Here is a 27,205-nt window from a genome sequence, read left to right as displayed (position 1 = left end):
CATCTGACGGAACGGCCATGAGGATCCATGGGCCCACCATGAATTGCCACACGTTCAATGTGTGTTCAGGTAAATTGTGAATATTTGTGATGAGATGGGATGTTTCGCTGAGAATCTAAGCATTCAACATTGCATGTGAGCTTTCACGTACGATGCTTTCTTCCCGCCAACTTGTCACGGTTAGAACATCTTGGCCGTGCAAATGGTCACTTGGTTAGAACATCCATGTTGTTTCCTGTGGTGTGGTCCACTGGAGCTTTGGATCTGCCTCATGTTTGGGGTCATGTCCTAAAATCAGCTGGCGAAATGGATGGACGGTGTGGATATAACACATGCATCACGGTTGAGGAATCCTACAGCTTAGGGCTGCAGGCAATCCGAGTCCCCTGAGTAAAATCCCAGTTCTCCCATCATTGCAACTTTTGCCCATTCAATCTGAACCACACCGCTCTTTTTTCTTCTAAATCTTTTCCAACCGTCCATTTTCAAGTTACTGATCCTCTCCACCTTGATTTTGGGCCTTCTAATTGTCTACTAATCAACGATCTGGATCATCCAAGACAATGTAAATGTACCGTGGAGATGATACAAAGGGCCCAGCATAGATCAGGCCTACTAGAAAAGAAACTAAGCCCACCCCAGGATGGGGTTAATCTATTGGACCAATAGAAAAGTGTGGGCCCCAGATAGCGAGCATCCAATCATCTTCCCAAACTAGGTGGGCCCACACAGCCCAGTGGGTCCAGTCTGTGATGTGTATGAGCACTGCATCATTGTATTTGTATTTTGTAGCATATCTTGATTTTGGAATTGATCGGACCATCTGCATCAACCGTTGAGTTGAACTTGGATTCTGACCATCCATTTGATGGCCACCAATAAGATATTTAGGTGTATCCGGTTAGTGGGATTTTGGGTATGCTCTCTCCACCGTTGATTGGCCGGGTGTGGATAACGGACGGCCTGGATTGATTACATGCATGGGTGTACAACTTATGTACCATTTGTGGGTCCATGTTTGGTTCAGGACTCAGGATATAGTTTCCAACAGAAATGATTAGCAGTGGTTCTAGCTGTAGAGGTACACATGGACAGCCCAATCAACCTATCCTGACGGTTCATTAGTTCCATTTCGCAATCAATGGATTGGATGCTCACTATCTTCTAATCAAAGTAATCTTTTGGTCCTGTAGTCAACCCACACTTATCCCACTAAATGGATGGTTCAAATATTGATTTGACAATCACCAATATTTAATCTTGACCGTCCATTTTAAAAGGGACGCGGATTGTGTACTGATTAAACTCTGTGGAGCCCACCGTGATGTATGTATCATATCCATGCTGTCCATCCGTTTTATCAGCTCATTTTAGAGCATGAATCCAAAACTGAATCATATCCAATGCTCAAGTGGACCACACCACAGGAAAAAATGGGAATTGAACGCCTACCATTGAAAACTTTGTGGGGGCCACGAATCAAACTGATATTTGTGTTTGCCCTTAATCCATGTCTCTGTGACCTTATGAACAGGTTGGATGACAAATAAAAAGCATTGTGGGCCCTAGGAAGGTTTCAATGGTGGATGTCATTATCCCCAGTGTTTCTTGTAGTGTGGTCCACCTGATCATTGGATATGCTTAAATTTTTATTTCGTGCCCTAAAATTAGTTTCTAAAACGGATGCACGGCATGGATAAGATACATACATCACGATGGACCCCACAGAGCTTATCCAATACAAAATCCACGTCCTTTCATAATCTATTGCATGGATTGTTACAAACGTCCGATCACCGAAACTTTTTCATGGTGGCCCATCAAACGTGGAAAGGACAGAATGGACAGTCTAGATCCATCAATTGGACTGTCACAAGGTATGGAGGAGTAGGATAGGCGTGCATGTGAAGATATAAAGATGGTTTAGTGTCTGAAATCCCAGAGAAAATACAAAAGGACAACACAGATTTTAATCAGGAACATGCTTGTCCTGACTAAAATCCAAACCATTAGTCACATCCATGCTTCGGACAAAAAGGACTCACTTGATACTCCGGCTGCTTATGACACTTGATACTCAGGCCCTTAGAAATGGTACATATGGCATGATTAACTCACTAAATTAAAAAATCCACGTAGCTAATTTACATTCCAAAATTCAGATCGGTTGAACAATCCAAACCTTTGATTCGTAAACACTTGTTTTTCGAAATTGGATATTTTTCATTCCTGACCGTCCAATAAATATCTATCAATCTAATAATCAAATCACCAAACAGAAGTAATTTTTTATTTGATGTACATTTAATCTTGTACGGCGTGAGTGTGTGGGGTGTGTGTGCGTGTGTAAAAAAACAAATAAATAAATAAATCTTGTACGCATGTTTTGGACGGTTGCTTTGAATTACTTATATGCAACGGATGTAATTCCTCGGTAATTTTTAAGTGCCTGTGTATCGTCCATCACACTCTGCCAGAGTATCAAAGTAACTTGTCTGCAGAAAGAGGGTTTTTCCTTTTTCAACATCACCCCATTTCACTATGGGGTCCCATTTTGGATTGCACCTGCAACTGGTTGCATGGTTAGAAAACTGACAAGAAGGCCACAGTACCATACCTTGAAAGTCATGTACATCAACAGAGACTTGCATGTCCTCTTACAAAAAAGAGAAACCTACATTTTACTGGTCCCCATGACAGGAGGTCACGTGAGTCAGATTATACATGTAATCAGTCCTCGCAAGGTGGGCCACACACGTGGAAAAGAAATGGACGGTCAAGATTGACTGAACATACTGATATATGGGCTCAGGGAATTGACAGAAGGCTGACAGTGTAGCAGCTTGGATCTCACGCAAGTGAAGGAATTTACATGATCATGGAAGAGTATGGTGGATCATGCTCGTACATCCACCATACATGCGGAAACAGCACTGTTCATAGAATGACTGAATCATCTGAGCCGCTGATTATGGAGAACAGCCCAAAAATCACCATGATTAGCAAGACCTGAGTTCTGATCAACGGTTATTTTCCAACTGAAGTTGGACATAAGAGAGGAGACTTATCATGTGGTTATGATCTTCCAATCAACGGATATTTTCCAACTGAATGAAGCGCGGATTAGGTGAGGGTTGGGTAATAGCTTAGGGTTGAGGCCACTACGTACGGCCCACCTTGATGTATCTTATCCATACCATCCATCTGTTTTTACCGCTCATTTTAAATTATGAGCCCAAACGTGAAGTAGATCCAAATCTCAGGTGGACCACACCACAAGAAAGTGTTGATTGAACGGCCACCATTAAAAACTTCCTAGGGCCCATCATAACGTTTATTTGCAATCCAACCTGTTAATAAGGTCACACAGACGTGGGCGAAGGGAAAACATAGATATCAGCTTGATCCAAAACTTATGTGGCCCACAAGAAGCTTTTAATATTCAATCACCAGTTTCTGTGGCGTGGTCAACCTGAGATTAGTATCTGCTTCATTTTTGGGCTCATGTCCTAAAATGAGCTGGAAAAACGGATGGATATCGTGGATATACAACATATACATCAATGTGGACCCCACAGACAGGGGCCTCACCCACTAAGCCGTTACCCGCCCTCACCTAATCCGCGCCCGACGGCAGGGGCCTACATGCATTCCATGTAGATGGTGGAAATGTGGGCCACCTTACGCAACCATCTAATCCCAACCGTTGAATTCGGATACCCGAGCTGTGCCCAGCCCCGAAGAATGATCAGTGCCCCCTCATTACAGACCGTAACATCGCACGAGCAAATCAAAAACCTTTCTTCATCATAGGCACTATGCACCTCTCCACAGTCCACGTGCATCTCTGCCTGAGAGCTCATGGCACATCGGACTGTCCATGCGGTTCCAACGGTGGAGATCACTCGGCCCAAAAAACGCCCACTCATCAGGTGAGCTCCGCTTGTGCACCAATACTTCGAAGGGAAAACATAAAAACTCGGCCACATGGACCTCCCTGAAGAATCACATAGATTGGAAGAGCCGCAGCCACCCAATTGGCGACCATCAAATGGACGGTTGAAATAAAACCGCCACTTGTCCGTAATATGCAATCGAAATCATCCAATCAGTGCACTTTTCCGGCCGTACCACACATCTGCTGCGTTCCACAATTTTAACAGTCATGATTTTTCATAGGTGCGGCCCACCTAATGGATAGACCAACTTGACTTTTCCAACAGGATATCAATACGGTGGGGGCCCATCTGATGAGAAGATTAGAAGGCCCGCATCTCATCATGCATAGAGGTGCACATGGACTAAAGGACCATGGGCTGCATATCCCAAAACTCAGAACACCCCATAAACAAAAAGACCATTCCAACTGATGGACTTTGACCTGTTGAGAGCGTACCACCTGCTCATTTTCAATCACAACCATCTATTGGCAAGAGATCGTCCCACTAGCAGAGGATAGGCAGTTTATTTCTTAGGGGGGAAAAAAAAAAGGAAAATAAAATAAATAAAATCAACCACATGTATTCGTTTCCTAAGTAAAATCTTTGGTATTCAAACACATAACAAGCTATTTCTGCTACTTCGAATTGTCCATAAGAATCCACCGTGTGTGTATTTCAGCGCCGCAAAAAAGATAAAAGAGCAGTAAGCTACGACGAACGAAACAGAAAACAGGTGGGCGCAGCAAGCATGCCCAACGTGAAATGGATGCTGCCACTAACTTTACTGTGTCCATCCAAAGGAAGGATCTGCTGAAATGGTACCCAGGCCTATTACTTGGCCAGCATCATCCTCACAAATTCTTCATAGTTCACCTGACCATCGCCGTCCATGTCCGCTTCTCGGATCATCTCATCCACTTCCTCGTCTGTCAACTTCTCTCCCAGATTGGTCATCACATGTCGAAGCTGCTCCGTTTTCCATATGCAAAATAACAGAGTTCTCATCTCATGCAGATGTTCTCTCCTCTCTTTTTTTTTTTGGATAAATGAAAATTACTGGATGATTTGGAATTAGGGCTGTCAATGGGCATGGCCCGACTGTGCTTGGGTTTTAGGCCCACCGGCAAGGCTCTGGCCTGATTTATTGTGCCCAAAAAAAATAACAAAGCTGGGCCTCCAACTGAATTTAACAATGTTTTATATTCCAAACCAGCCAGCGTCAAATTCCATGTCCTTTTACATTTGTTACTTGGCAGGATTGGGACTAACTTTCAGGGCCCACTGTCCCAAGCCTGGGCCAAATTTTAAATGGACCAGGCCCGTTTGACGGGACTAACTGGAATGGCGGGAGAAGGGCGAGGAACTGATTTTCGCCAGAGGGTTTTGCTAGACAAGGACCACACGGCCAATTCCACACACATCCACATGAACTAACATGGCACATGTGATACATCCCACTGTGCATTGGCGGGGCCACATGGTGAAGACGGCTCAGGAATCAGGTTGTCCAGTCATCATGTGGGCCACATGTGAGCATCGAATTTGGATCTCAGTTCATGTGGGCCACATGCGCACTGGCCTGATTCTTTGGGCCAGGTCCTCCCTGCATTGATTGACCACCTATGCATCATAGCTTGGATGTCTCACGTACATGCTATGCTAGTCTGGCACATGTGGCTGCATGTAGACGTTCCAGAGGGCTTGCAGAATCTCTTCATAACAAGAGAAATTTAGCTAAAGATGAGAAAAGAAACCCAATGGCATACCTCTGCAGCAGAAATGAACCCATTTTGGTCCTTGTCAAAGACCTTGAAAGCCTCCTTCAGCTCCTCCTCAGAATCAGTGTCCTTCACAAGTCGAAAATGAAAAAGATAAACGAAAAGAAAATCAGAAACAGTTAGCTTAAGCAAGCAACAATTGATAAATAGAGATTATTACAAACAATGGCTATAGCACAAATTAAATAAATGCATGGACCGTCTACACTAGAAAAACAAAATGGTCAGGCAAGATGGAAATGGAAACGATCATGCATAATACTCAAAACTAGAACAAAAGCGGCTTCTGAATTCACATGAGTTCCCAGAGGGCCCAATGTACAGCTACATACATGAATCCACCTATATAAAATAAATCAAAACTCTTTGAACGAATATCATTTTCTGCAGCCAAATATCAGTTTGTTTCATCATCGTCACCGTGGTCATCCCAGCTTTGCTATTAGGGGCAGGCTTCTGAATCCTGTTTCAGTAATCATTCCTATCCCGGGCCCCATCCTCAAGAGTTCTTTCAAGTCTTCCCTTCATCCACCTCAGGCAACTGAAATTTGCAGTCCAGTTTCAGTTTTTTAATCAATGTACATTTGTCGAATATTTAGGCTTCTTGTACAGATGCTTTGATCACTTCAATCTTTTCAAAAATCACTTCACCATCTCAATAATTTTTCCTAATATAAAGAAAAAAGAATCTCACTCTTAAGAGTAATTTTCCAGTAGCAGGAAAATTGGTTCTTTTCGATTGAATAGTTTTCCTTTTGTTTCACAAAATTTGTAGCCCGAGGGTGGGTTCAGGCCCAGATTTTGAACTGGTAAGGCCAGGCCTATAAGGCAGGCCGGGGCCACCATCCTTACAAGTATGGTCAATTTGTAGACCTACAAAAAGACATAATAAAGAAAACATTCATGCCCAATTAGGATTTTTACTTCATCTTCATCATCTAAGCCTTCCCAATTAACACATGAATCCGGTTCCACAATCCGACTCTATCAAGGGCCATAACTACAGTTAGACCATAGGCCATCAAGTCTTTTCTTACTATATCCACCCACATCCTTTTGGGTCTTTCCTTGCCCTTTTAGAGCCTTCAACTTGCACCAACTCACTCCTAACCAGTGCAGTTCTCAGTCTCCTTTGCACACGACCAAACCAGCTATTACCTAGTGCTACTCCTAAGTTCCCTCAAATGCATTCTTGTCGAACTATCCTTGTCTTGCCACTCATCCATCTCAACATACTCAATTTGACTACACTCATCCTATGAACATGCAGTTCCTTACCTGCCCAGCATTCTGTCCCATAAAGCATGGCTGGTATTATAGCTATCTTATAAAATTTCCTTTTCAGTTTGAGTGGTATATGATGCTCACATACTCCAAAGGCAAATCTCTATTTCTTCCACCCCACTTGAATTCTATGGGCAACATCCTTCTCAATCTCTACACTGTCATGAATTATCAACCCCAGATGCAGAAAGGATTTTTACTGAATGAATGAAATAAGTATAATTTGACTGCTTGCAGCCCTATTAAATTGATAAACAGAATTAAAAAGAACTATAAAAATAAACCCTATGGACTTTTAGGAGCATACTGTTTGGTCTATATATTCCACGCACACGGGACCAGTAGGACTATTTAGGGGGTGTTTGGCACAAGGTATTAAACGGGATTAGGTGGTATGGGATTAATATATATATATATATATATATATATATATATATATATATATATATATATATATATATATATATATATTGCATGTAACAGGGATTGTCCCCTATTACCATGAGATACCATGGGACAAACATAATTCTATGCTGTGTTTGTGTCATGGTGGCATTCGGGTTTGTTGGCCGTTAAATACATATATCAACTAGCATTTGGAACCATTGAGAATAACATGTATGTATTATATCCGTACCGTCTATCCGTTTTACAACCTCATTTAATGGCATGGGCCCAAAAATGAGGCAAGCGTACGTGGACCACAACATAGAAAGCACTGGGACAATGACACCCACTGTTGGAATCTTCCTACGGTCCACCGTGATGTTTATTTTCCATCCCAACCTGCTCATAAGGTCAAACAGACTTGGATAAAGGAAAAACACAAATATTAGCTTGAACCAAAACTTTAGTAGCCCCCAAGAAGTTTTCAATGATAGGCGTTCAATCCCCATTGCTTTCTATGGTAAGGTCCACTTGAGCTTTGGATCTGCCTGATTTTTCAGCCAATGCCCTAAATTGATCTTGAAATATAGGTAGACGGTGCGGTTATAACCCATGCATCATTTATGGCGGGACCTATAAAACTTGCTGACATCGACAAACCTTTTCAAAAAATTTCAAATGGCAGGGCAGGAAGTAGTAATACAGTGCTCATAATCCAAAAGGGACCAAATACAATTCCATCTAACCTAATCCCAGCCTTTTCTATTTTCCCCAAACATTAGATGGAATTTGCACAGGACCAAATGCAATTCCATCCAATCTAATACCATGAGCCAAACGCCCCATTAAATACTTGGGCACCTATAGCAACTTTGGACCAAAAAGTAATCAAAACTGCTCATTGGGCCTCCATATTTGAGGGCCTGAATTTTTAATCCTGTAATCTGTGAGGCCCACTATGTCCCTATCTCTAGGTTTGGAAGGGGTCCTGCATTAGTTCCCACCTCTCAAGGAACCCTTCCTCTCCGAGCCAACTTTATTTTTTCAGCACACCATAATTTGAAAAGACAACTGTAAGCAAATGCACAGAAAGACCATTGCAATCAAACAGGGTTTTTAAGCTAGGACACAAGCATACAAGGTGGGTCCACCTTGGTGTGACGGACGCCATTAATCAGGCAGGATCAGTGGTTGATCATGCACAAAACCATAATTGCAATTCCACACATTGCCAGTAGAACTTGAAAAATAGTAATTGCAATTCAGCAAATTGCAAGTTGAACTTGAAATAGTAATTTGCAATTCAGAGAATCATCACTCATCATGAATAGCAATACATGGCTGAATCAGTCAGAGACTCGTCAGTCTAGCTCATATTGATTGGTCATGTAGGGCCCGTTTGGATACCACCAAATGAGTTACTTTTTCTACTCACAGCAGTAGATAAGTAACTTATTTCAGATAAGTTTGGTTTGGTTTATGATTAGTTATAAGTAACTTTTTTACTTAAAAGTACATAATCACTTCAGTTAATTTTTTTAGCTTTTCTACTTCTCATAAGTTGCTGAAGAGAGGCATCAGGAGAGACAAAAGAGAGGAGAAGCTGACAAGTATGTTGTTTGCCAAACATACTTATCTTCTTGATAAGTAGAAGCTAAGATAAGCTACTTGTGGAATAAGTAGCTTATCTTAAGCAACTTACAATCCAAACGCCATGTAGTCTTTTATTAATCGAATAATTGCCATTCAATTCAATCTAGAGTCCAAAAGCAGCAAAGTCGTAACATCTCCCCGGCAATACATGGCTGAACTATTGTCATCTTAGCTGTTCTCCCAGCAATTTGGGGTTGGCTTTTTATCGATTGGCAAAAGTTTTACAATCAGCTGGCCACCACATATCAACCTTCCTCTCTTGCCCAAACTCTTGGAACTGGCAACAGTAGAGGCTCGCTAGCTGAACAGGACATATGTCCAACTTGGGGAAGAAATAGTGAGTGGAGACTACTGAAGCCTTCTTCAGTGATAGTGAGTGAAGATTACCAAGTTCTTCTTCAGCGATTCCCAGCTATGGATTAGACAGAATGTTCAAACGAATCACATATTTACTGTATCTTGACACAAACAAGGGAAACACTCATGCGTGCCCAGTTGCACTGACTAGGTGCACTGGTGCTCTTGGTGTGCCCAAGTGCTTTTAGACACTTGGGCTCTCGAATCATCACTTTGGACCATCCATTGGGTTAGCCCACTTTTCATGTTCATATAGATTGAGGATGATAGCCTACCAGACATTGGCCTCTCTTTTAGGGGGCATTTGGCTCATGGTATTAGATGGGATGGAATTGCATTTGGTACCGTGTAAATTCCATCCAATGTTTGGGAAGAATGGGAAAGGCTGAGATTAGGTTAGATGGAATTGTATTTGGTCCCTCTTAGATTATGAGTATTGTATCACTGCTTTCCGTCCTGCCATTTGAAAATTTTTTTAAAGGTTTGTTAATGTCAGCAAATTTTATAGGTCCTGCCAGTGTATGGGTTATATCCACACCATCCGCCTATTTTTCGAGATCATTTTAAGGCATGGGCCCAAAAATCAGGCAAATCCAAAGCTCAAGTGGACCTCACCATAGAAAGCAGTGGATATTGAACGCCTACCATTGAAAACTTCTTGGGGGTTACTGAAGTTTTGGTTCAAGCTGATATTTGTGTTTTCCCTTCATCCAGGTCTGTTTGAACTTATGAACAGGTTAGGATGGCAAATAAACATCACGGTGGACCGTAGGAAGATTTCAACAGTAGGCGTCATTACCCCACTGCTTTCTATGTTGTGGTCCACGTACGGTTTGGATCTACCTCATTTTTGGGCCCATGCCATTAAATGAGGTTGCAAAATGGATGGACGGCACGGATATAACACATACATATTATTCTCAATTGTTCCAAATGCTAGTTGGTATATGTATTCAATGGCTAACAAACCCGAATGCCACCATGACACAAACACAATATGGAGTTATGCTTGTCCCATGGTATCCCATGGTAATAGGGGACAATCCCTATCACATGCAATAATTATATTTTTTTAATCTCATACCACCTAATCCCATTTAATACCATGCGCCAAACACCCCCTTATAACCATAGGTTTTGCAAGTCGCTAATGGGATGGTTATGGTCATATGATCAAAATGGTAGCATGGAGACAAGTTATCCATTGAATGGACTATTCATGTTGATTATTGACCTTCTTTGATCCCAAATTTCCCTTTTCGTATGGAACTGATCAGATGGAAAAGCTCCTCCAATCAATGTCAAGAGTGGGGTGAGCCTAATAGACAGACAAGATTGACAACTTTTTTTACTGTCCACATGTCTAAAAACACTGAGCAAACTAAGATCATCAATGTACCCAGGCTCTGTTGGAGTTAGGCCCCATAAATAGATACAACACTAATTAAAATACGATTGGCTAATGGTCTTCACCATAGGTTTGCTCCCTATAGGTGAGGGTTCAATTCCCCTCCTTGGCTTTACCCGATACACGTGGTTGTGGGTGATTGCGTGTATCCGCAGGGATTAGTCTCACTTCAAAATAGAGGTGGGGACACCCTGTGTCTTCAAAAAAAAATAATAATAATAATAACTGATTAAATGAGATCTGCCTCCATTAGGAGAACAGTCCGATGAAACTGAAATGATTCAGAATAAATAAATAGATGAATAAAGAATCTGTGGAGCATCATGCTTGCAGTAAAATAATCAGCACACAACAAAGAAGGAATCTTCCATATTTTACTTCTATCCACATAGACCTAGAACTTGGGGAAAAGATGAATGAGGTCGTTAGAAAAACAACAGGTACAATTCTGAGAACAGGGATGCTATTCAATCCACCACTCATATCCTATTATGCTAAGCGTATGGGGCATCAAGTTAAACTCACTTTCATTTTACGTGCCATCAAATTCAAGAACTCAGGGAAATCGATAGTTCCATTTTGGTCAGCATCAACCTCATTGATCATATCTTGGAGCTCAGCTTCAGTTGGATTTTGCCCCAAAGATCTCATCACCGTACCCAATTCTTTGGTAGTGATGCAACCTGCATGGATGTCACAGATGTTCATTAAAAGGAGAATGACATTGCATAGCATGAGGGTAACAGTGGTTAATGATGTGAGGTAACAAGTGTACTAAATATAAATACAAAGATGACCACGAAGCTCATTGAATGTAAGTGATTCAATTCACTTTTCCATGGTAGTGACAAAAGAAGTATATTCTGAGCTGCGACCTTCTTCGGTGTATAAAAACAAATCAGGAACTGGGTAATTTATGGCAGCCAAGGAATCAGTAATAACTTTAATACGATGAAGGTAATCAGCTGTAGATGACCCTCCTTTTTTAATAGTTTGAAGTTGGCCTCGGAGATACGACACAGAAAAAGCCACTTTAAGTGTCAGCTCAGATTTGCCAAAACAGGTGCAAATTCACATCATTGGTTAATGCTTAACATTATTTGGATTTCAAGTGTAATGGCCCATCGCTTCACATTCTCCAGATATTCTGATTTTAATGGAATGTAAATATTTTTTTTATCACATGAATGTTCTTAACAAGATAAACCGGAAGGCATTAATAAGATTGTAAGGAATCATAATAGTGCCAACAAAAGAAGATTAAAAAGATTAAAGAACAGAATCAACAGATCTTACTCAAATAGTATCAACAGAAATAACACTTAAGCAGGTACAACTCCCATCTAACCATCTAGTTTATAATCTGCCACCAAATAAAATTTGCTCACAAATCCTTGTGTCAGGTACAAGTCCCAACTAGTTTATGTAGAATACATAAACTAGAGGTATATATCTATATATATCTCTGAGTGCGTGGGGATGTTATTATGAGCCGAGCTATGTGGGCCCCACCATGATGTGTGACAGACATTCATCCCATCAATCGCTTGACTGTTTCATTATCTCTCCCTCCCTCCCTCCATGCCAAAATGGTTACGTAATGGTAACAGTGCTAACCGTTACACATTACAGGGCCAAAATGGCCATTACGAAAGAAAAATAAAAATAAAAATGACCCGTAATGGTTCCAAGACAGATTTTTTTCATATAAAAAATTACACATTGTGGGGCTGAAACAGCCGTTACCAAAAAGAAAGACCCTAATGGTCCCAAGACAGATTTTTTTTCATGTGAAAAAAAGGCCGTAATGGCCCATATCACAACAGCAACAACGGTGGCCATTACGGCCACCATTTTACCGTTTCAGAACACCTTGCTCTCTATCCATCCATCCATACACATGTATGTATGCATATGTATATGTGGGAAAGGGTACCATGAGGTTGAGCTCTGTGGGCCCCACCGTGATGTGTGATGGACATCTATCCCATCAATCAGATGCACCCTTTCTTGGTGAGCCATGGGCCTAAAAATCAGGCCAATCCATGACTTAGGTGGGCCACACACACCACAGACAACAGTTGAGAATGGATGCCCCCCATTGAAACCTTCCTAATTGTTTATGGGGCCCAGTGAGATATGGTTCAGACATCCGGCCCATCCATTGTGTATGTCCCACTTGGATGAGGGATCACACCAAATTTCAGGCCACTCTAAAACTTACGTGGGCCCCACCAAGTGCTTTTAGATGTTTTAGGCATGATTTTAGATGGTGTGACCCACCTGAGTTCCATATACGGCTGATTTTTGGGACATCCCCTAACCTAGAGAAGACCCACCAAATGCAGCGCGTGGATGTCCATCACACATCACAGTGGGGCCAACAAAGGTCAGCCCCATGGGAAGCTCCAATGAGGTCAACCACATAGTACCTTTTCCCTATAAACAATTGATGGGTTGGATATCTGAATCACATCCCAATGGTTTCGGTGGGTGGGCATCCACTCTCAATTGTTTTTTTGTGGTGCGGCCCACCTAAGTCATGGATTGGCCTAGCCCATCATGGAAGGGTGCATCTGATTGAAGGGGTGGATGTCCAACACACAACACGGTAGGGCCCACAAAGCTCTACCTCATGGGAAGCTCCCATGAGGTATTGGCCCCACCATGATGTGTGATGGACATCCACTCCATCAATCAGATGCACCCTTCCATGGTGGGCCAGGGACCTAAACATCAGGCCACAAACCACAGGCAACAGTTAAGAGTGGATACCCACCAATTGAAACTTTCATGATCATTTATAGGGCCCACTAAGATGTGGTTTAGACACCCAACCCATCCATAGTGTGTGTCCCACTTGGATGAGAGTCACACTAAGTTTCAAACGTATCAAAAACTTAGGTGGGCCCCACCAAGTGGTTTTAGATGTTTTAGACACAATTTCACATGGTTTCAAATGGTATGGCCCAGTTGAGTTCAGGATACGGTTGATTTTTGGGATATCCCATAACCTAGAAGGAACCCACCAAATGCACAGTATGGATGTCCAACATATATCATGGTCAAAGCACAAGCTCAATCGATCAAGAAATCGTTGATTCCTCTTAAGCGATCAATCGAACATAGTCAAAACAATCCAACGAGTTCTCGGGACTATTTTCGACCTAGCTTAATCAATTGAAAGCCAGGCCCAATCAATCAAGCCTAGCCATTAGAGATCAGTTGGAGCATTTTTGTTATATATATTGAATTCGGATGTTTGGACAAATTATGGATTTTGGCATTTTAAAAATCCTAGTGCATTCCAAGCTCTACCAAACCTCCTAAACTCTATCCCATTGAGATTCACGCCTTCTTCCTAGTGATTATTCACTCTAACGAGCATTTCATGCTTCTCTAGAGTTTAGACACTGATTTTATTGGCAAATCATAATGTCTACCAATCTCTATATTGTCCATCAAGGAGAATTCCCTAGGGAATTCAACTTCCTATTAGTTGTAGGAGATTCTACCTAACTCCCATCACCTTGGTCACCTCAATAGAGCATTGCATGCAAAGTTTTTTTTATCTTGAAGCTAAACCCTTGGCAAAGCATCGGCATCAACGATCGAGGGAGCAAAAGGGGAGTTGATTGAAGTACGGGAGAGCATCGATCAAGCAACCTAAGACGACGCGTCAAAGGAGCTTAATTCGACAAGTGTCATGTATGAGTCCACACTCCCTTTCTTTGTGTAGGATTGAGGGTGAGTTTGCTTGTGTAGGACCTAAGCTCTTGTGTAGGGTTGAATCCACCAAACACAGGTGTGTACGTGTTAGTTTCTACGGGAGCCTCCGACGGGAGTAAATGTAGGTCCTTGGACTAAGACCAACATTCATGGCTAGCCTATAGAAAACCACGTCCGAGAGAGTCGATACTTGTGTAAGATTATAAAAGTTAAAAGTGAACCTGATTTAAAACCTCCGAAAATGAAATCTGATACACTCATGGGTTGAGTGTGTCCGTCAGTAGTGGAGCAGAATAATCGAACCACTATACATGCTTGTGTTTGGGATTGTCTTTGAACACTTGTTTAATTATGCTTATATGACTAATTGATGAATTATACGTATGCCTGGTTAGATGGATGCTAAAAGTTAATAGCTAGCACATCCCATACACACTATCTTATATAGATTGGTTGCTTGAATGGCATATCTATTGTAGTCTATGTGTTTGGACCCACTATTGGCTTGGAAGCCTTAGTGTTAAATTGTTTTACTAGGTCTAAATGGCCATATTAGTTTAAGTAAGCAATTGTGTATTTAATTGGCAAAAAATTTATTTGGTCCTAATCCCCCTCCCCCCTAAGACATAAGCTTCATTCTATAGCTACACCAAGCTTGCGCGTAGCCGTGGTATCCTACACCACATGCAATTTCAGTATATACACACACAGAGACAAGATATACATACATACATATGTAAATACGTAGGGCCATCAATGGGCCAGGCTTGGGGTAGGTCTCGGCCCGGATTTCAAACTATTTCAGGTTGGGCCATCGGGTTGGGCCTATTCAAAATTCTGATTTTTTAAGCCCAAGCCCGAGCATGGCCCATTGACACCCCTATAAGTATGTACACACAGGCATACATATATGTATGTATGTATCTACACACACACGTGTGTATACATGTATGTATATATATGCATATATATGTATATCTATATACGCATATATAGATACATACACCTAAACATACATGTGTGTGTACGTATGTACGTATGTATGTATCTACACGCACACGTGTGTATACACACCCCTATAAGTATGTACACACACAGGCATACATATATGTATGTATGTATCTACACGCACACGTGTGTATACATGTATGTATATATATGCATATATATGTATATCTATATACGCATATATAGATACATACACCTAAACATACATGTGTGTGTACGTATGTACGTATGTATGTATCTACTCGCACACGTGTGTATACACACCCCTATAAGTATGTACACACACAGGCATACATATATGTATGTATGTATCTACACGCACACGTGTGTATACATGTATGTATATATATGCATATATATGTATATCTATATACACATATATAGATACATACACCTAAACATACATGTGTGTGTACGTATGTTTGGATGTATGTATGATATATGCGTAGATATACATGTATGTATGTGTACATACATACATATATATGAGTATGTATGTACTTACGTACGTTTGGATGTATGTATGATATATGCGTAGATATAAATATGTATGTATGTGTGTGTGTACATACATACATATATCTACACATATATACATACATACAAAATTATGCGTGTGTATATTTGATGCAAACATATTTCACCAAAATTATGGTGAAAACGTACTCATTGAATCATTTGTGGGCCTCACTATGATGTGTTCATGACATCCACTCTGACATTAGATGCATCGGCTCTCATTTGGGCATGAGCACAAAAATTACACTGATTCATGTCTCAGGTGGACCAAACGACAAGGAGGGGGGATGCCCACCGCGTTGTCTATACACCATCCAACCCATTCACCTAGCATTTGTCCCAAAGGAATCCCATGGCCATCAAGTTATTTTGACACTCCAGTGGATCCCATTGGAGATCAATGGTGTGTGTCGCCCCTAAAGGCCCACCTTTTTGGATGAGATAGATTTTTGGGCACCCAGCTAAACAAGCCAGGGTGCATCAGATGGATAGGTTAAATGTCATCAACACAACATGGTGGGCCCTCGACAAAACATTTTCACCATTTTACCAAAACATTTTCATTGAGAAATGTCAACTGATACAACAAGAGAAATGCTAGGGAATGTGAGTATGTGACTAAGCAAAAAACTGGTTCTCCAGCAAAATGATTCCCTTTAGGTAAAATGCATTTCATGATCCAACATCCAAGGAATATAGGACATGAATTTAAAAACTTCAGTGCTCCAACTCACACAAATTTGTGCACAGCAAGAACTGTGTATGCATCTTGAAACGTGTTGATGATATTGTACTTGTATACCAATATAAAGTTTGAGTACCAAAGCAATAAATGTGCATGTTTATTTAAATATGTGGTACCGAATCTATTGCAAATAGAGGTGATAAATATATCAAGGTTTTCAAGGGCACGAAGGATAGTTGAGATGGTCGAGCCCTATGAGACAAGGTACGAGTCTCAAGGCATAAGCTTCAAAAAATAAATCCAAAAGATTATAAAACAGAAAATGAGAAAATAGTAAAGCACACAAGAAAAGTTTTGAAAAAAAATTGAAATATAAATCATAAACAATGAACAGACACACAGGGTGTTAAGTCTACCACTAGAGGACATATTTTCATCATAACGGAACAGTGAACTACCAATATTAACAAGCAAATACAATAAATAACTAAACTTAATTCAAACTAGATGCTAGTAAACCACTCATGTCTTAGCCATTGCAAACCCACTCATAGCACAATAAGAGTTGCATCTGGGCCTAGGGACAACCCAATGAATCAACCTAAACAGTCCATTAGGTCTGGTCCACACCTCATGCGCCACCATGCGCGGATGTTATTAATCAAATGATCATATCCATCCAAAAGCTGGTCTCCTATTTTATAACCATCCATTTTCCAAGTCACCAATGGATTGGTTAAGATCATTTTACCAAGGTGATTTGGAGGAGGGGGTAAAGGGGCCAAAAGGATGGCTCAGACCACTAACATTGGATCAGCCATGGCCGACCCCACCCATTTCCACCTATCATGGAATTAAGAGACAAGTATCCAAAAGAAATTCAAAGAAACAAAAGATAAAAATAAAATAAAAGGTTAAATTTTCCCAGATAGACAAGGCTATAAGCCTCGTATGAGGCGTAGGCTCATACGAGGCTTATAGCCTCGTGTAATTAAGCCTCACAAACAGCCCCAGCACCTTTTTCTTCCACCTCATCCTGGCATATGCTGCAAGGCGTGAGGAATGCACCTCTAAAAAGGACCTTTTCTATAGGTAGCGTGGACTCGAAAGGAATCAAACATGAGTGCAGTGTAATCGTATACAATGGCTTATAGAGACAGGCCCCAACACCTTTTTCTTCCTCCTCATCCTGGCATATGCTGTAAGGCATGAGGATTGCACCTCTAAAAAGTAGGACATTTTCTATAGGTAGAGTGAACTCAAAAGGAATCGAACACGCACGCACGCACACATCTATAACCATCTGAAACATACATCATATTCCTCCCCCCGAGTCACCAACTCCTGATAACCATAAGACTAAGAACCTTCCAACTCAAGTAAGATAGGAAACAAAATATTTTACGTTACAACAAAGAAAAGTGTAGAAAATGGTTAACTTGGCAGAGCTGCATGCTCAGACAAACATGCACAGGTAAATAACCCAATATCACCATAACAGCATTATAAACCCAAATCAAAAGCAGGCTACAAAACATAATAAAATAAGGAAAAACAAACTAAAATGCAAAGATTCAAATGTTCAATCATCAAAATGAAGAGCCAAAGCAACCGAACAACCAAAATCAAAAATTCGCTCATGAACGCCGAAATCTGTGTACATGAGCATCTACAAGACATGCTTCTGAGATTCAGAGAAAAAAAAACAAAAACAAAAACAAAAACAAAAAAACAAAAAAAAACAAATCAAAATCTCTCCAACAAAACAGGTATGATTTCTACAAGACAAGTTTCCAGATTCAAAGGAAGGAAGAGCGATGACGATGACAACAAAGACAACAGTGTTAACAAAGATATGCTGGACAGTAACAACAACCACAGCAAAAATGACGATGATGCTGATGAATACAACAAAAATGAATGATGACGATGACAACGACAATGATGCTCATGACAGCAGCGGCAACTGAACAAATACCAGAAATGGGAAATCAAGAGAACCTAGCCAATCAAGTAAACAGAGAATTTCACAGGACCGCACCAAATAACCTTCTCAGTAGAATCAAATCAGATCTTCCATTATATCGAATAACCTTCTCATTCATCCATTCATTTCAGATCCAAAAATACACAAGATCTCCCAAAGTAGAATCGGCGGAAAATAATAGCAATTTCCAAAAAAAAAAAAAGACACATAAAGATTAAAATCCAGACCTAAATCCATTAAAACCTCAATCTCTCCCGGGATCGTGATTTTCCGCACGAATCAACAGGATTATACACACGAAACCATCCGAAACCCTAGAAATCAAAAACTAGGCTCAAAATCAACGAAATACGAAGATCGAGACAGACAGACAGACAGAGAGAGAGAGAGAGAGAGAGAGAGAGAGATCTACCATCTCCGTCCTTGTCAAAGAGACTGAAAGCTTCCTTGAATTCAGAGATCTGCTCTTCCGTTAGCTGCTCTGCCATGGTCTCTGTCTCTCTCTCCCTCTCTCTCTCTCTTTCTCTCTCACTAGCAATAAAGCAGAGGCTCGTTCAAATGAGCCGGCATCTTCTACTAACCTGTTTTAAAACACACCAATTTGTGGGGCCACCATGTTGTCTACAATGTTGTATATTCGTAAAATCTACTCCGCCCATCGTTTTCTATCCTCCGTCTTAGGAGCTAGAGAAAAAATCAACAAGGTACACGACTCCGGTTCCCGGTCCATCGAGTTGGTCCCAGGACCCCAAAAGGAAGAAAATCAGCCATGTACAAAACTCATACTTGGCTGCGGACCCACTACCAACCAGCCACCTGGAAGCGGATTGGCTGGTCTACCACACCACACTCCAGGTATATAGTTGATGTAGATACGTGTCGTGCGATGACAAGCTCCTATGGCTCCGAGTTGTAGGAACGGTTCAAAGGAGATCAAAGTTACATGCCCCCACAATGATGTATTAATTATATCTATACTGTTTATCTATTTCTTAGATATTTTTAGAGCATTGGCAAAAAATAAATCATATCCAAAGCTCAAATAGAGCACACCAAAAATAATAGCGATGATGATGATTTTCGGTGTTGAAAAATTTGTAGGGCCCACCCACTATAACATTTATTTTCCATCCGATCTATTAATAAGGTTGTTGATGCAAAAATCTGGTTCGTCCTCTTAGACCTTCGTATACCTGCACGGAAAGAGGACAAAGGAGACCCTGGCTTGAGCAGGGGACCCTCCGATGCCAAAGTCAGGCCTGGATTCTGGGTCTAAATGTATTGAGGGATTTTGAGAAAGAATTTTTTTCTACCTCACAAAACGATGGAGGTTCCTCTTTTATAGCTGCTGGAGCATTTAATCGTACGAGGATTCTTCTCCTGATATCGTGTGCGGGATCCTCTCCTGGTATCACGGAGATAGGACCGTGCCCATCTCCAGTCTTCATCCGATCCCGTGAGCTTCGGGGTCGGGGATCTTATCCCAAGATATTCGGGATGAGGCTTTATCTTGCGCTGGCCGATTTGATAAGAAGATCGGCCCGATGCATGCCCGGATTGCTGATGTGTCGTCCGAACCGACTTAACTTCTGTCTCGGTTTAGTGAACCATGCCTCGGATCTGACACATCCTTTGGCGACCCGAGGCATTAAGTCCGAGTTTCCGAACTCTGTATCTTTTGTCCCAAACAGTAAGCCCCCTTACTCCGTGTGTTTCATATGACACTTAGGAGTAGCGAGTTTTGAGTCGGTTCATAACTTAGTCCGAGACAATAAGTAGTCATTTAATGCATTCTGTGTCGCCTTTGACGGGAGACGGTTCAGTTTCTGACATCGCATGCGCCGACAGCCGTCAAATCGCTCGCCCCACCAATGAGGGTTGAACACTTAGCAAGGGCATTATTGTCGTCAGTCGACGTGCGCCACGTGTCGAGTGGGGGAGTCGATGCAGGCGTCGAATCATTTCCCCATTAATTGCTTCTGCCACATGGCAATCTTATAAAATGGTGGGGGTCCCGCATTTCGAACTTCTACTGCCATTCCCGCTTTGCATTTCCTTTGGAGCTTTTTCCGTCTTTCGTCTTCTTCCTTTCCTCTTTCTTAACTGTCAGCGGCTCCTTTCGCCATTTCCGTTTTCCTTCCTCCCTCCGGTGAGTCTCCCCTTCCTCTTTATTTAGTGATAATGGCGGCTAGAGGTTCTCGAAGTCCCCAGGAGGGAGTTTCCGGAGATGAAGGCGAAGCGCAACGTTTTTGGAATGTTGCGGAATCGCCTTCCTTACTGACAGAGATAGCAGTTGATGCGAACGCTGCTTTTCTTTCTAAGAGGGTCACTGAAGCTCCGGCGGAGCGCCCTGCTTCCGTTGATCCTTCTCGTGGTGGGTCGTCTTTAATAACCCGCCCGGGAAGGCCTAATCTTCCAAGGGGCATGGAGGAAGAAGAGGAGGAGGAAGAGGAAATATTGATTGCCGAGGGAACCTCTGGGCCGGTTCCTGTTGATAAGTCGGCACACGCCGAGTCTGAAGGAGAAGGATCGGGGGATGATCTAAGCGGCCCGGTTCCTTCAGTAACTGAGGCGGATTTAGAGAGAATCCGAATCGGGTATCACATCCCGAATCGGTTATCACTTATCTCCCCGTCAGAATGACTTGCCGGATCAACCTCCTGCGGCGATCGCGATCTACCAAGTCTCGATGCAATGCGGCTTGCGTCGGCCCCTTCAGGCCATTGTCCGAGGAGTTTTATCTCGTATTCAGATCCCTGGGCAAATAGTTTCGAATGGGTGGAGGAACTTATTCGGGTGTGCGGTGTTGTAGGCTGAGATGGAACAGCCACCGCTAACAGTCGACGAATTTCTCCACTTATACCAAGTGCGCGTGAACCCGAACTACCCTGGCTTTTATGTCTTCGCTGCTTGGCGGGGCGGAGGCGGCTCCCTAATAACTGACCCTCCCACTTCCAACAAACATTAGAGAGAACGTTGGTTTTGGGCCTGCGGTCGCTGGGAGACGGCTGAGTCCGGGTCCTACGAGGCTCGTGTTCCTCGGGCGTTCCAGAGAGCAGGTGACTTGGGTCTTCTCTCTTGCCCTTCTTTATTTTTGTAATATTCTTAGTCTGATGGGTTTGTGTCTGGCAGATATTCCGAAGAAGCGGCAAAAGCTCGGCTCCAGTGCTTCAGCTCGGATCAAAGAGTTGAGGACGTTGGATCTGGCAGATAGGTCCTGGAAGGTGCTCTTACAGCCGGAGCGTCTTCATCTCGCAGGTCTAGACTCGGCCGTCACAGGTAATTGAAAATGTATCTTCTGAATTTTCCCTGACTTACTTCATATTTTTTTTTTTAATTTTTAGATTTGCCCGAAGCTCGACCCCATCTCAGAATTGTTCCCGAATCGGCCCCCTCGGAAATGACTGGAGCTCGTCCTCCTCTTAGGGCGGTTTCGAAGTTAAAGGCTCCTCCGCGATCAGTTCTTCTGTCGGAGCCTCGGCCGCCGAAGAGACAAAGAGTGGTGCGGAAGGAGAAGGAGCCTGCGAGTTCTTCTGCCCCTACTGTCGTCGTAATTTCTAACCCGGAAGAAAGGGTGGAAGTGACGGTGGCCGCAGCCTCGGAACCTCAGGCGGCACCCGACTCGGGACACGTTGCGACGGATGTTCCGAGACAGGAGGAAGAGACTAGGGCTGCGTCTTCCAGAGGGGAAGAAGAGACGAGGACTGTATCCTCCAGAGGGGAGGAAACGAACCAAGAAGGGCCGTCCTTCCTGCAGAAAGTGGTGTCGGGGATGGTTCCCTGGGCCTTAGCCCTTGGGGGCGAAAAAGAGTTCATCAGTCTCTACAATGCTCCTTCATCGCAAACCATCGGCCATGCAGCAAGGGTACTTTTTGAACTCGCTCCCTGCTTGGTTAAGGCCAGCAAAGAGTTATCTTCGACTCATCGGCTGCAGACTCTTCTGTCGGAAGCCGAAGGGCGACGCGAGGATGCCGAAACTCGGGTCGGCGTTCTGATAGGCGAGGCGGCCCTGCCGAAGACGCAAAAGCAGAGGCGGCTTTCTCCAGGAGAGCCCTTGATGAAGCGCAAGCCGAGGTTACTCGGGTATTGGCTCTCCTTTCCAGAACTGAAGAAGAGAACCGACGAGTTCTCGCAGTCCATGCTTCTTGTGCGGATGACTTGGCTCGGGCTAAGCTTGAGGCGGCGGGGCATATTCAGCAGGCCAACGAGAAGATTCGAGAGGCTGAGAAGGCTAAGGACCAAGCCGTCCAAGCTTTCCTTGAGTCAGCGGAGTTCGAGGATGAGAGGGATCGCTTGTTCCAAAGCAGATTTCTGGAATGTGTCAAAGACATAAAGAAATCTTTTCCTGACCTTGATCTCTCAGAAATCGAGGGTGGAGGAGCCTCGGAATCCGAGAACCCGGACGCCGCTGCTGAAGCCATTGCTGGGGATGAGGCCGGTACATGCGAGAATGCTTCGGGTACCGTTCCTACCGGAGGACAGTAACCAGGGCCCCTTGTGTTTTTTTTTTTTTTTTAAATCGATGTATTCACATGTTGTACTCGCATGTGGTTGATGAATGAAAGAAAACGCTTAGTTTTATTCATTTGACTTGGCTTTAATCTTTCTTAGTTCAGAGTCTTTAAACATTGAGTACCAAGCTAAGGATAGTAAATCTTGAGGTGCTCAGCGTTCCAAGGATGAGGCAATGATTGTCCGTTTAGATCTTCTAGCCGATACGTTCCCGGTCAAATGGTACCCGAGACGATATAGGGTCCTTCCCAATTGGGTCTCAGCGTACCCGATCCAAATTCCTTGGTATTGGAAAATACTTTTCGGAGAACTATATCTCCCATTCGAAACCTCCTGATCTTAACTCGGGTATTGTAGAACCGAGCCACTTGTCGTTGCCGTGCCTCCGTGCGCAGCCGCGCCACTTCCCTTCGTTCGTCTAGAAGGTCGAGCCAGAGTGTAAGGAGTTCTTCATTTTCTTCCGCATTGAACGAAGTGATTCGAGCCGAAGGTAATCCGATTTCAACGGGAGTGACGGCTTTCGAGCCATACGCGAGTGAAAAGGGAGTTTCTCCTGTGGCGGTTCGAGCTATAGTTCGGTAAGCCCAAAGAATTTTTGGGAGCTCTTCGGCCCATGCTCCTTTGGCCCGGTCAAGCTTGGTCCAAAGATGTTGCTTGATAATCTTGTTAACCGCCTCAACTTGTCCGTTAGTTTGAGGATGATGAGGTGAAGAATAGACGTTTCTGATTCCGAGGTTGTCGCACATCTCGCGAAAGCTCCTATTATCAAATTGTCTTCCATTGTCTGTAATAATGGTACGGGGTACTCCAAATCAGCAGATAATATTTTTCCATACAAACTCGGTGATCTTCTACTCGGTTATTTTAGCTAATGGCTCTGCCTCGGCCCACTTTGTGAAATAATCCACTGCTACCACAGCAAACTTAGTCTGACCTTTTCCCATAGGGAGTGGACCTATGATGTCGACACCTCACTGTGCGAAGGGCCAGGGACCAGTCATCGGCGTCAGTGCCTCGGGGACTTGCCTCGGAATTGCCGCGAACCGTTGACATTTGTCGCATTTTTGGACGAGCTTGCGAGCGTCGTGTTGGATAGTGGGCCAGTAATATCCCTGTCGTAGGACCTTGTGGGCGAGAGATCGCCCTCCAGAGTGGTTTCCGCAGATTCCTTCATGGATTTCACGTAATACATAGTTCGCCTCACTGGGTTTGAGGCACCGCAGCAACAGAGCGTAATAACCTTTCTTATAAAGGGTTCCGTTGAGTATGGTGTAACGGGAGGCTCGGATCTTAACTCGTCGAGCCTCGGCACGATCTTCAGGCAGCTTTCCCTTGTCAAGGTATTGGCGGATTGGATCGATCCAGGATGGTTCCGAGTCGATTGTATTGACGGCCTCGCTAATTGGTTCATTTATACTCGGTTTATCGACGTATTCGACAGGGACGGACCTAGGTATATCATCTTCATCGGCGGAGGCGAGCTTTGCTAATAAATCAGCTTTGCCGTTTTCTGTACGAGGGATCCGAGTGACACGACAGAGTTGAAATCCATTGATAAGTTCTTTCGTTTTCCCCTTGTATGCTCTCAATTGGTCTTTCCGTGTCTGGTATACACCGGTAACTTGATTAACAACCAACTGAGAATCGCTGAAAACACTTAGGTGCGTGACTCCCATGCTAGCGGCGAGTCGGAGGCCGAGTAACAATGCTTCATATTCTGCTGTATTGTTCGACGCTTGGAATTCAAGTCGTAAGGCATACTGTATATAGGTATGATCGGGGGTTTCCAGCACAACCCCAGCCCCACTTGCCTTCGAGTTGGAAGAACCGTCGACAAACAGTTTCCAGGGAATAGGGCAGGGTAGGGTCGAGGGAGCGGTTGTTGTTGGAACTGCAACATCCTTTGGCATATCGTTGACCGGGAGTTCAGTTGGTGGTGTTCCCTCGGCAATAAAATCGGCTACGGCTTGCCCTTTGATTGCTACCTTCAGTCTGTATTGAATGTCAAACTCACTCAGTTCGATAGCCCACTTCATGAGTCGGCCGGAAGCTTCTGGTTTCTGCAATACCTGGCGAAGCGGAAGATCGGTCATCACGATGATGGTATGAGCATGGAAATACGGCCTGAGTCGGCGAGAGGAAGTTATTAAAGTCAAGGCCACTTTTTCCAAGCTTGGGTATCTCGTTTCTGCTGACAATAACGCTTTGTTGACGTAATAAACCGGCAGTTGCTTTCCTTCGGATTCTCGTATCAAAGCCGAGCTAACCGTTGCCTCGAATACTGCTAGGTAAAGGAGCAGGGACTCCCCTTATTCGGGTTTTGATAAGAGAGGTGAAGAACCGAGATATGATTTTAATTGTTGGAATGCCGCTTCACATTCTTCCGTCCAACCCATTGTTTGTCTTCCTTTCAACTGTTTGAAGAAAAGGAGACATTTATCCATGGCTCTGGACAGGAATCGATTAAGTGCTGCGACTCTTCCAGTCAACCTTTGGATGTCCTTAATGGTTTTAGGGGATTCCATATCAATCAAAGCCTTTATCTTCTCAGGGTTTGCCTCTATTCCTCGCTGACTAACCAAGAAACCGAGGAACTTTCCAGAGCCCACCCCAAAAGCACATTTACTCGGATTCAGCTTCATCGGAAACTTCCGTAGGATGAGAAACATTTCTTCCAAATCATTCACATGATCTGCCGCGTGTATACTTTTGACGAGCATGTCGTCAATGTATACTTCCATGGTTCGACCTATAAGCCGAGCAAAGATTTTGTTGACTAATCTTTGATAAGTTGCGCCGGCATTCTTCAGACCAAATGGCATCACTCGGTAACAATAAAGGCCTTTGTCGGTGACAAAGGTAGTTTTTGATTTATCTATTTGATGCATTACAATTTGATTATACCCTGAATATGCATCCATGAAGCTAAGGAGCTCATGTCCGGCGGTACTATCTACTAGCTGGTCTATCCTCGGAAGCGGAAAGCTATCCTTGGCAAGCTTTATTTAAGTCAGTATAGTCAATACAGACTCGCCACTTCCCGTTGGATTTCTTTACAAGCACGACATTCGCGACCCATTCTGGATAGTGTATTTCTTCTATGAAATTAGCCTGGAGGAGTTTGTTGACTTCTTCTTCAATGATGGCGTATCGTTCAGGGCCGAGCGGTCGTCGCTTCTGTCGGATCGGTCGATATGACGGATCGATGTTGAGTCGGTGAGTCATCACAGAGGCGTCAATCTCGGACATATCTTCATGACACCAGGCAAATACGTCGGCGTACCTACGGAGCAGGGCTATCAGCTTTTCTTTCAAGGGGGCTTGTAAAGACGAGCCAATTCGTACCGTCTTGGATCCATCTGTTTCGACCAAGGGGACTGAGATAAGATCTTCGACCGGCTGCCCTCGTTCATGACTCTCGCCCCGAGGGTCCAATGATTCGATCGTTGATATGTTGATCGGACTTTTGTCGGCGGTTCCCTTTACAGCTATCATGTAACAACGCCTCGCATCTTGCTGGTCTCCTTTGACAATTCCTACTCCCGACTCAGTCGAAAATTTCAGTGAAAGATGGTATGTGGATACCACGGCCTGGAAGAGACTCAATGAAGGTCGGTCGAGTATTGCGTTGTATACTGAGGGTTGATCGACGACCAAGAATTCAACCATCATCGTCATCTGATGTGGGGCACTACCAGCAGTGAGTGGTAACGAGACAATCCCTTCGGGCAGTACTTGTCCTCCGGAAAAACCGATTAACGGGGTCCGAACTGGGCGTAGCATGGATCGTTCGATCCCCATTTTGTCGAACGCCTGAGTAAACAACACGTCTGCAGATGACCCCGTATCGACGAGTATCCGGAACACTTTTCGGTTAGCGATAGTCAGGGTGACAATCAATGCGTCATCGTGGGGGTGATAGATACCTCGGGCATCTTCCTCTGTGAACGAAATGCA

At 43.4% G+C, this 27,205-nt stretch overlaps 1 protein-coding gene across 2 annotated transcripts; it reads right to left on the bottom strand.

Annotated features, from left to right (window-relative positions):
• Window positions 1-4,446: 4,446 nt before the first annotated feature.
• Window positions 4,447-19,315, bottom strand: LOC131226608 (calmodulin). Of its 2 annotated transcripts, none has more exons than XM_058222181.1 (4): window positions 19,149-19,315; window positions 11,334-11,491; window positions 5,708-5,788; window positions 4,447-4,907 (listed from the first exon to the last, which is right to left on the bottom strand). In XM_058222181.1, exons 1-4 carry the CDS (start codon window positions 19,222-19,224, stop codon window positions 4,773-4,775), a joined length of 450 nt encoding a protein of 149 aa, XP_058078164.1. In that variant the 5' UTR covers window positions 19,225-19,315; the 3' UTR covers window positions 4,447-4,772. The 2 variants fall into 2 exon arrangements, with proteins under 2 accessions (XP_058078164.1, XP_058078165.1); XM_058222182.1 differs by lacking the exon at window positions 19,149-19,315 and adding an exon at window positions 18,964-18,988.
• Between the last annotated feature and the right edge of the window lie 7,890 nt (window positions 19,316-27,205).

Source organism: Magnolia sinica, chromosome 15 (genome assembly GCF_029962835.1).
Source record: "Magnolia sinica isolate HGM2019 chromosome 15, MsV1, whole genome shotgun sequence".
NCBI lineage: Eukaryota > Viridiplantae > Streptophyta > Magnoliopsida > Magnoliales > Magnoliaceae > Magnolia > Magnolia sinica.
Note: the sequence above shows the minus strand (reverse complement) of the source record. Positions and strands in the feature narration are given on the sequence as shown.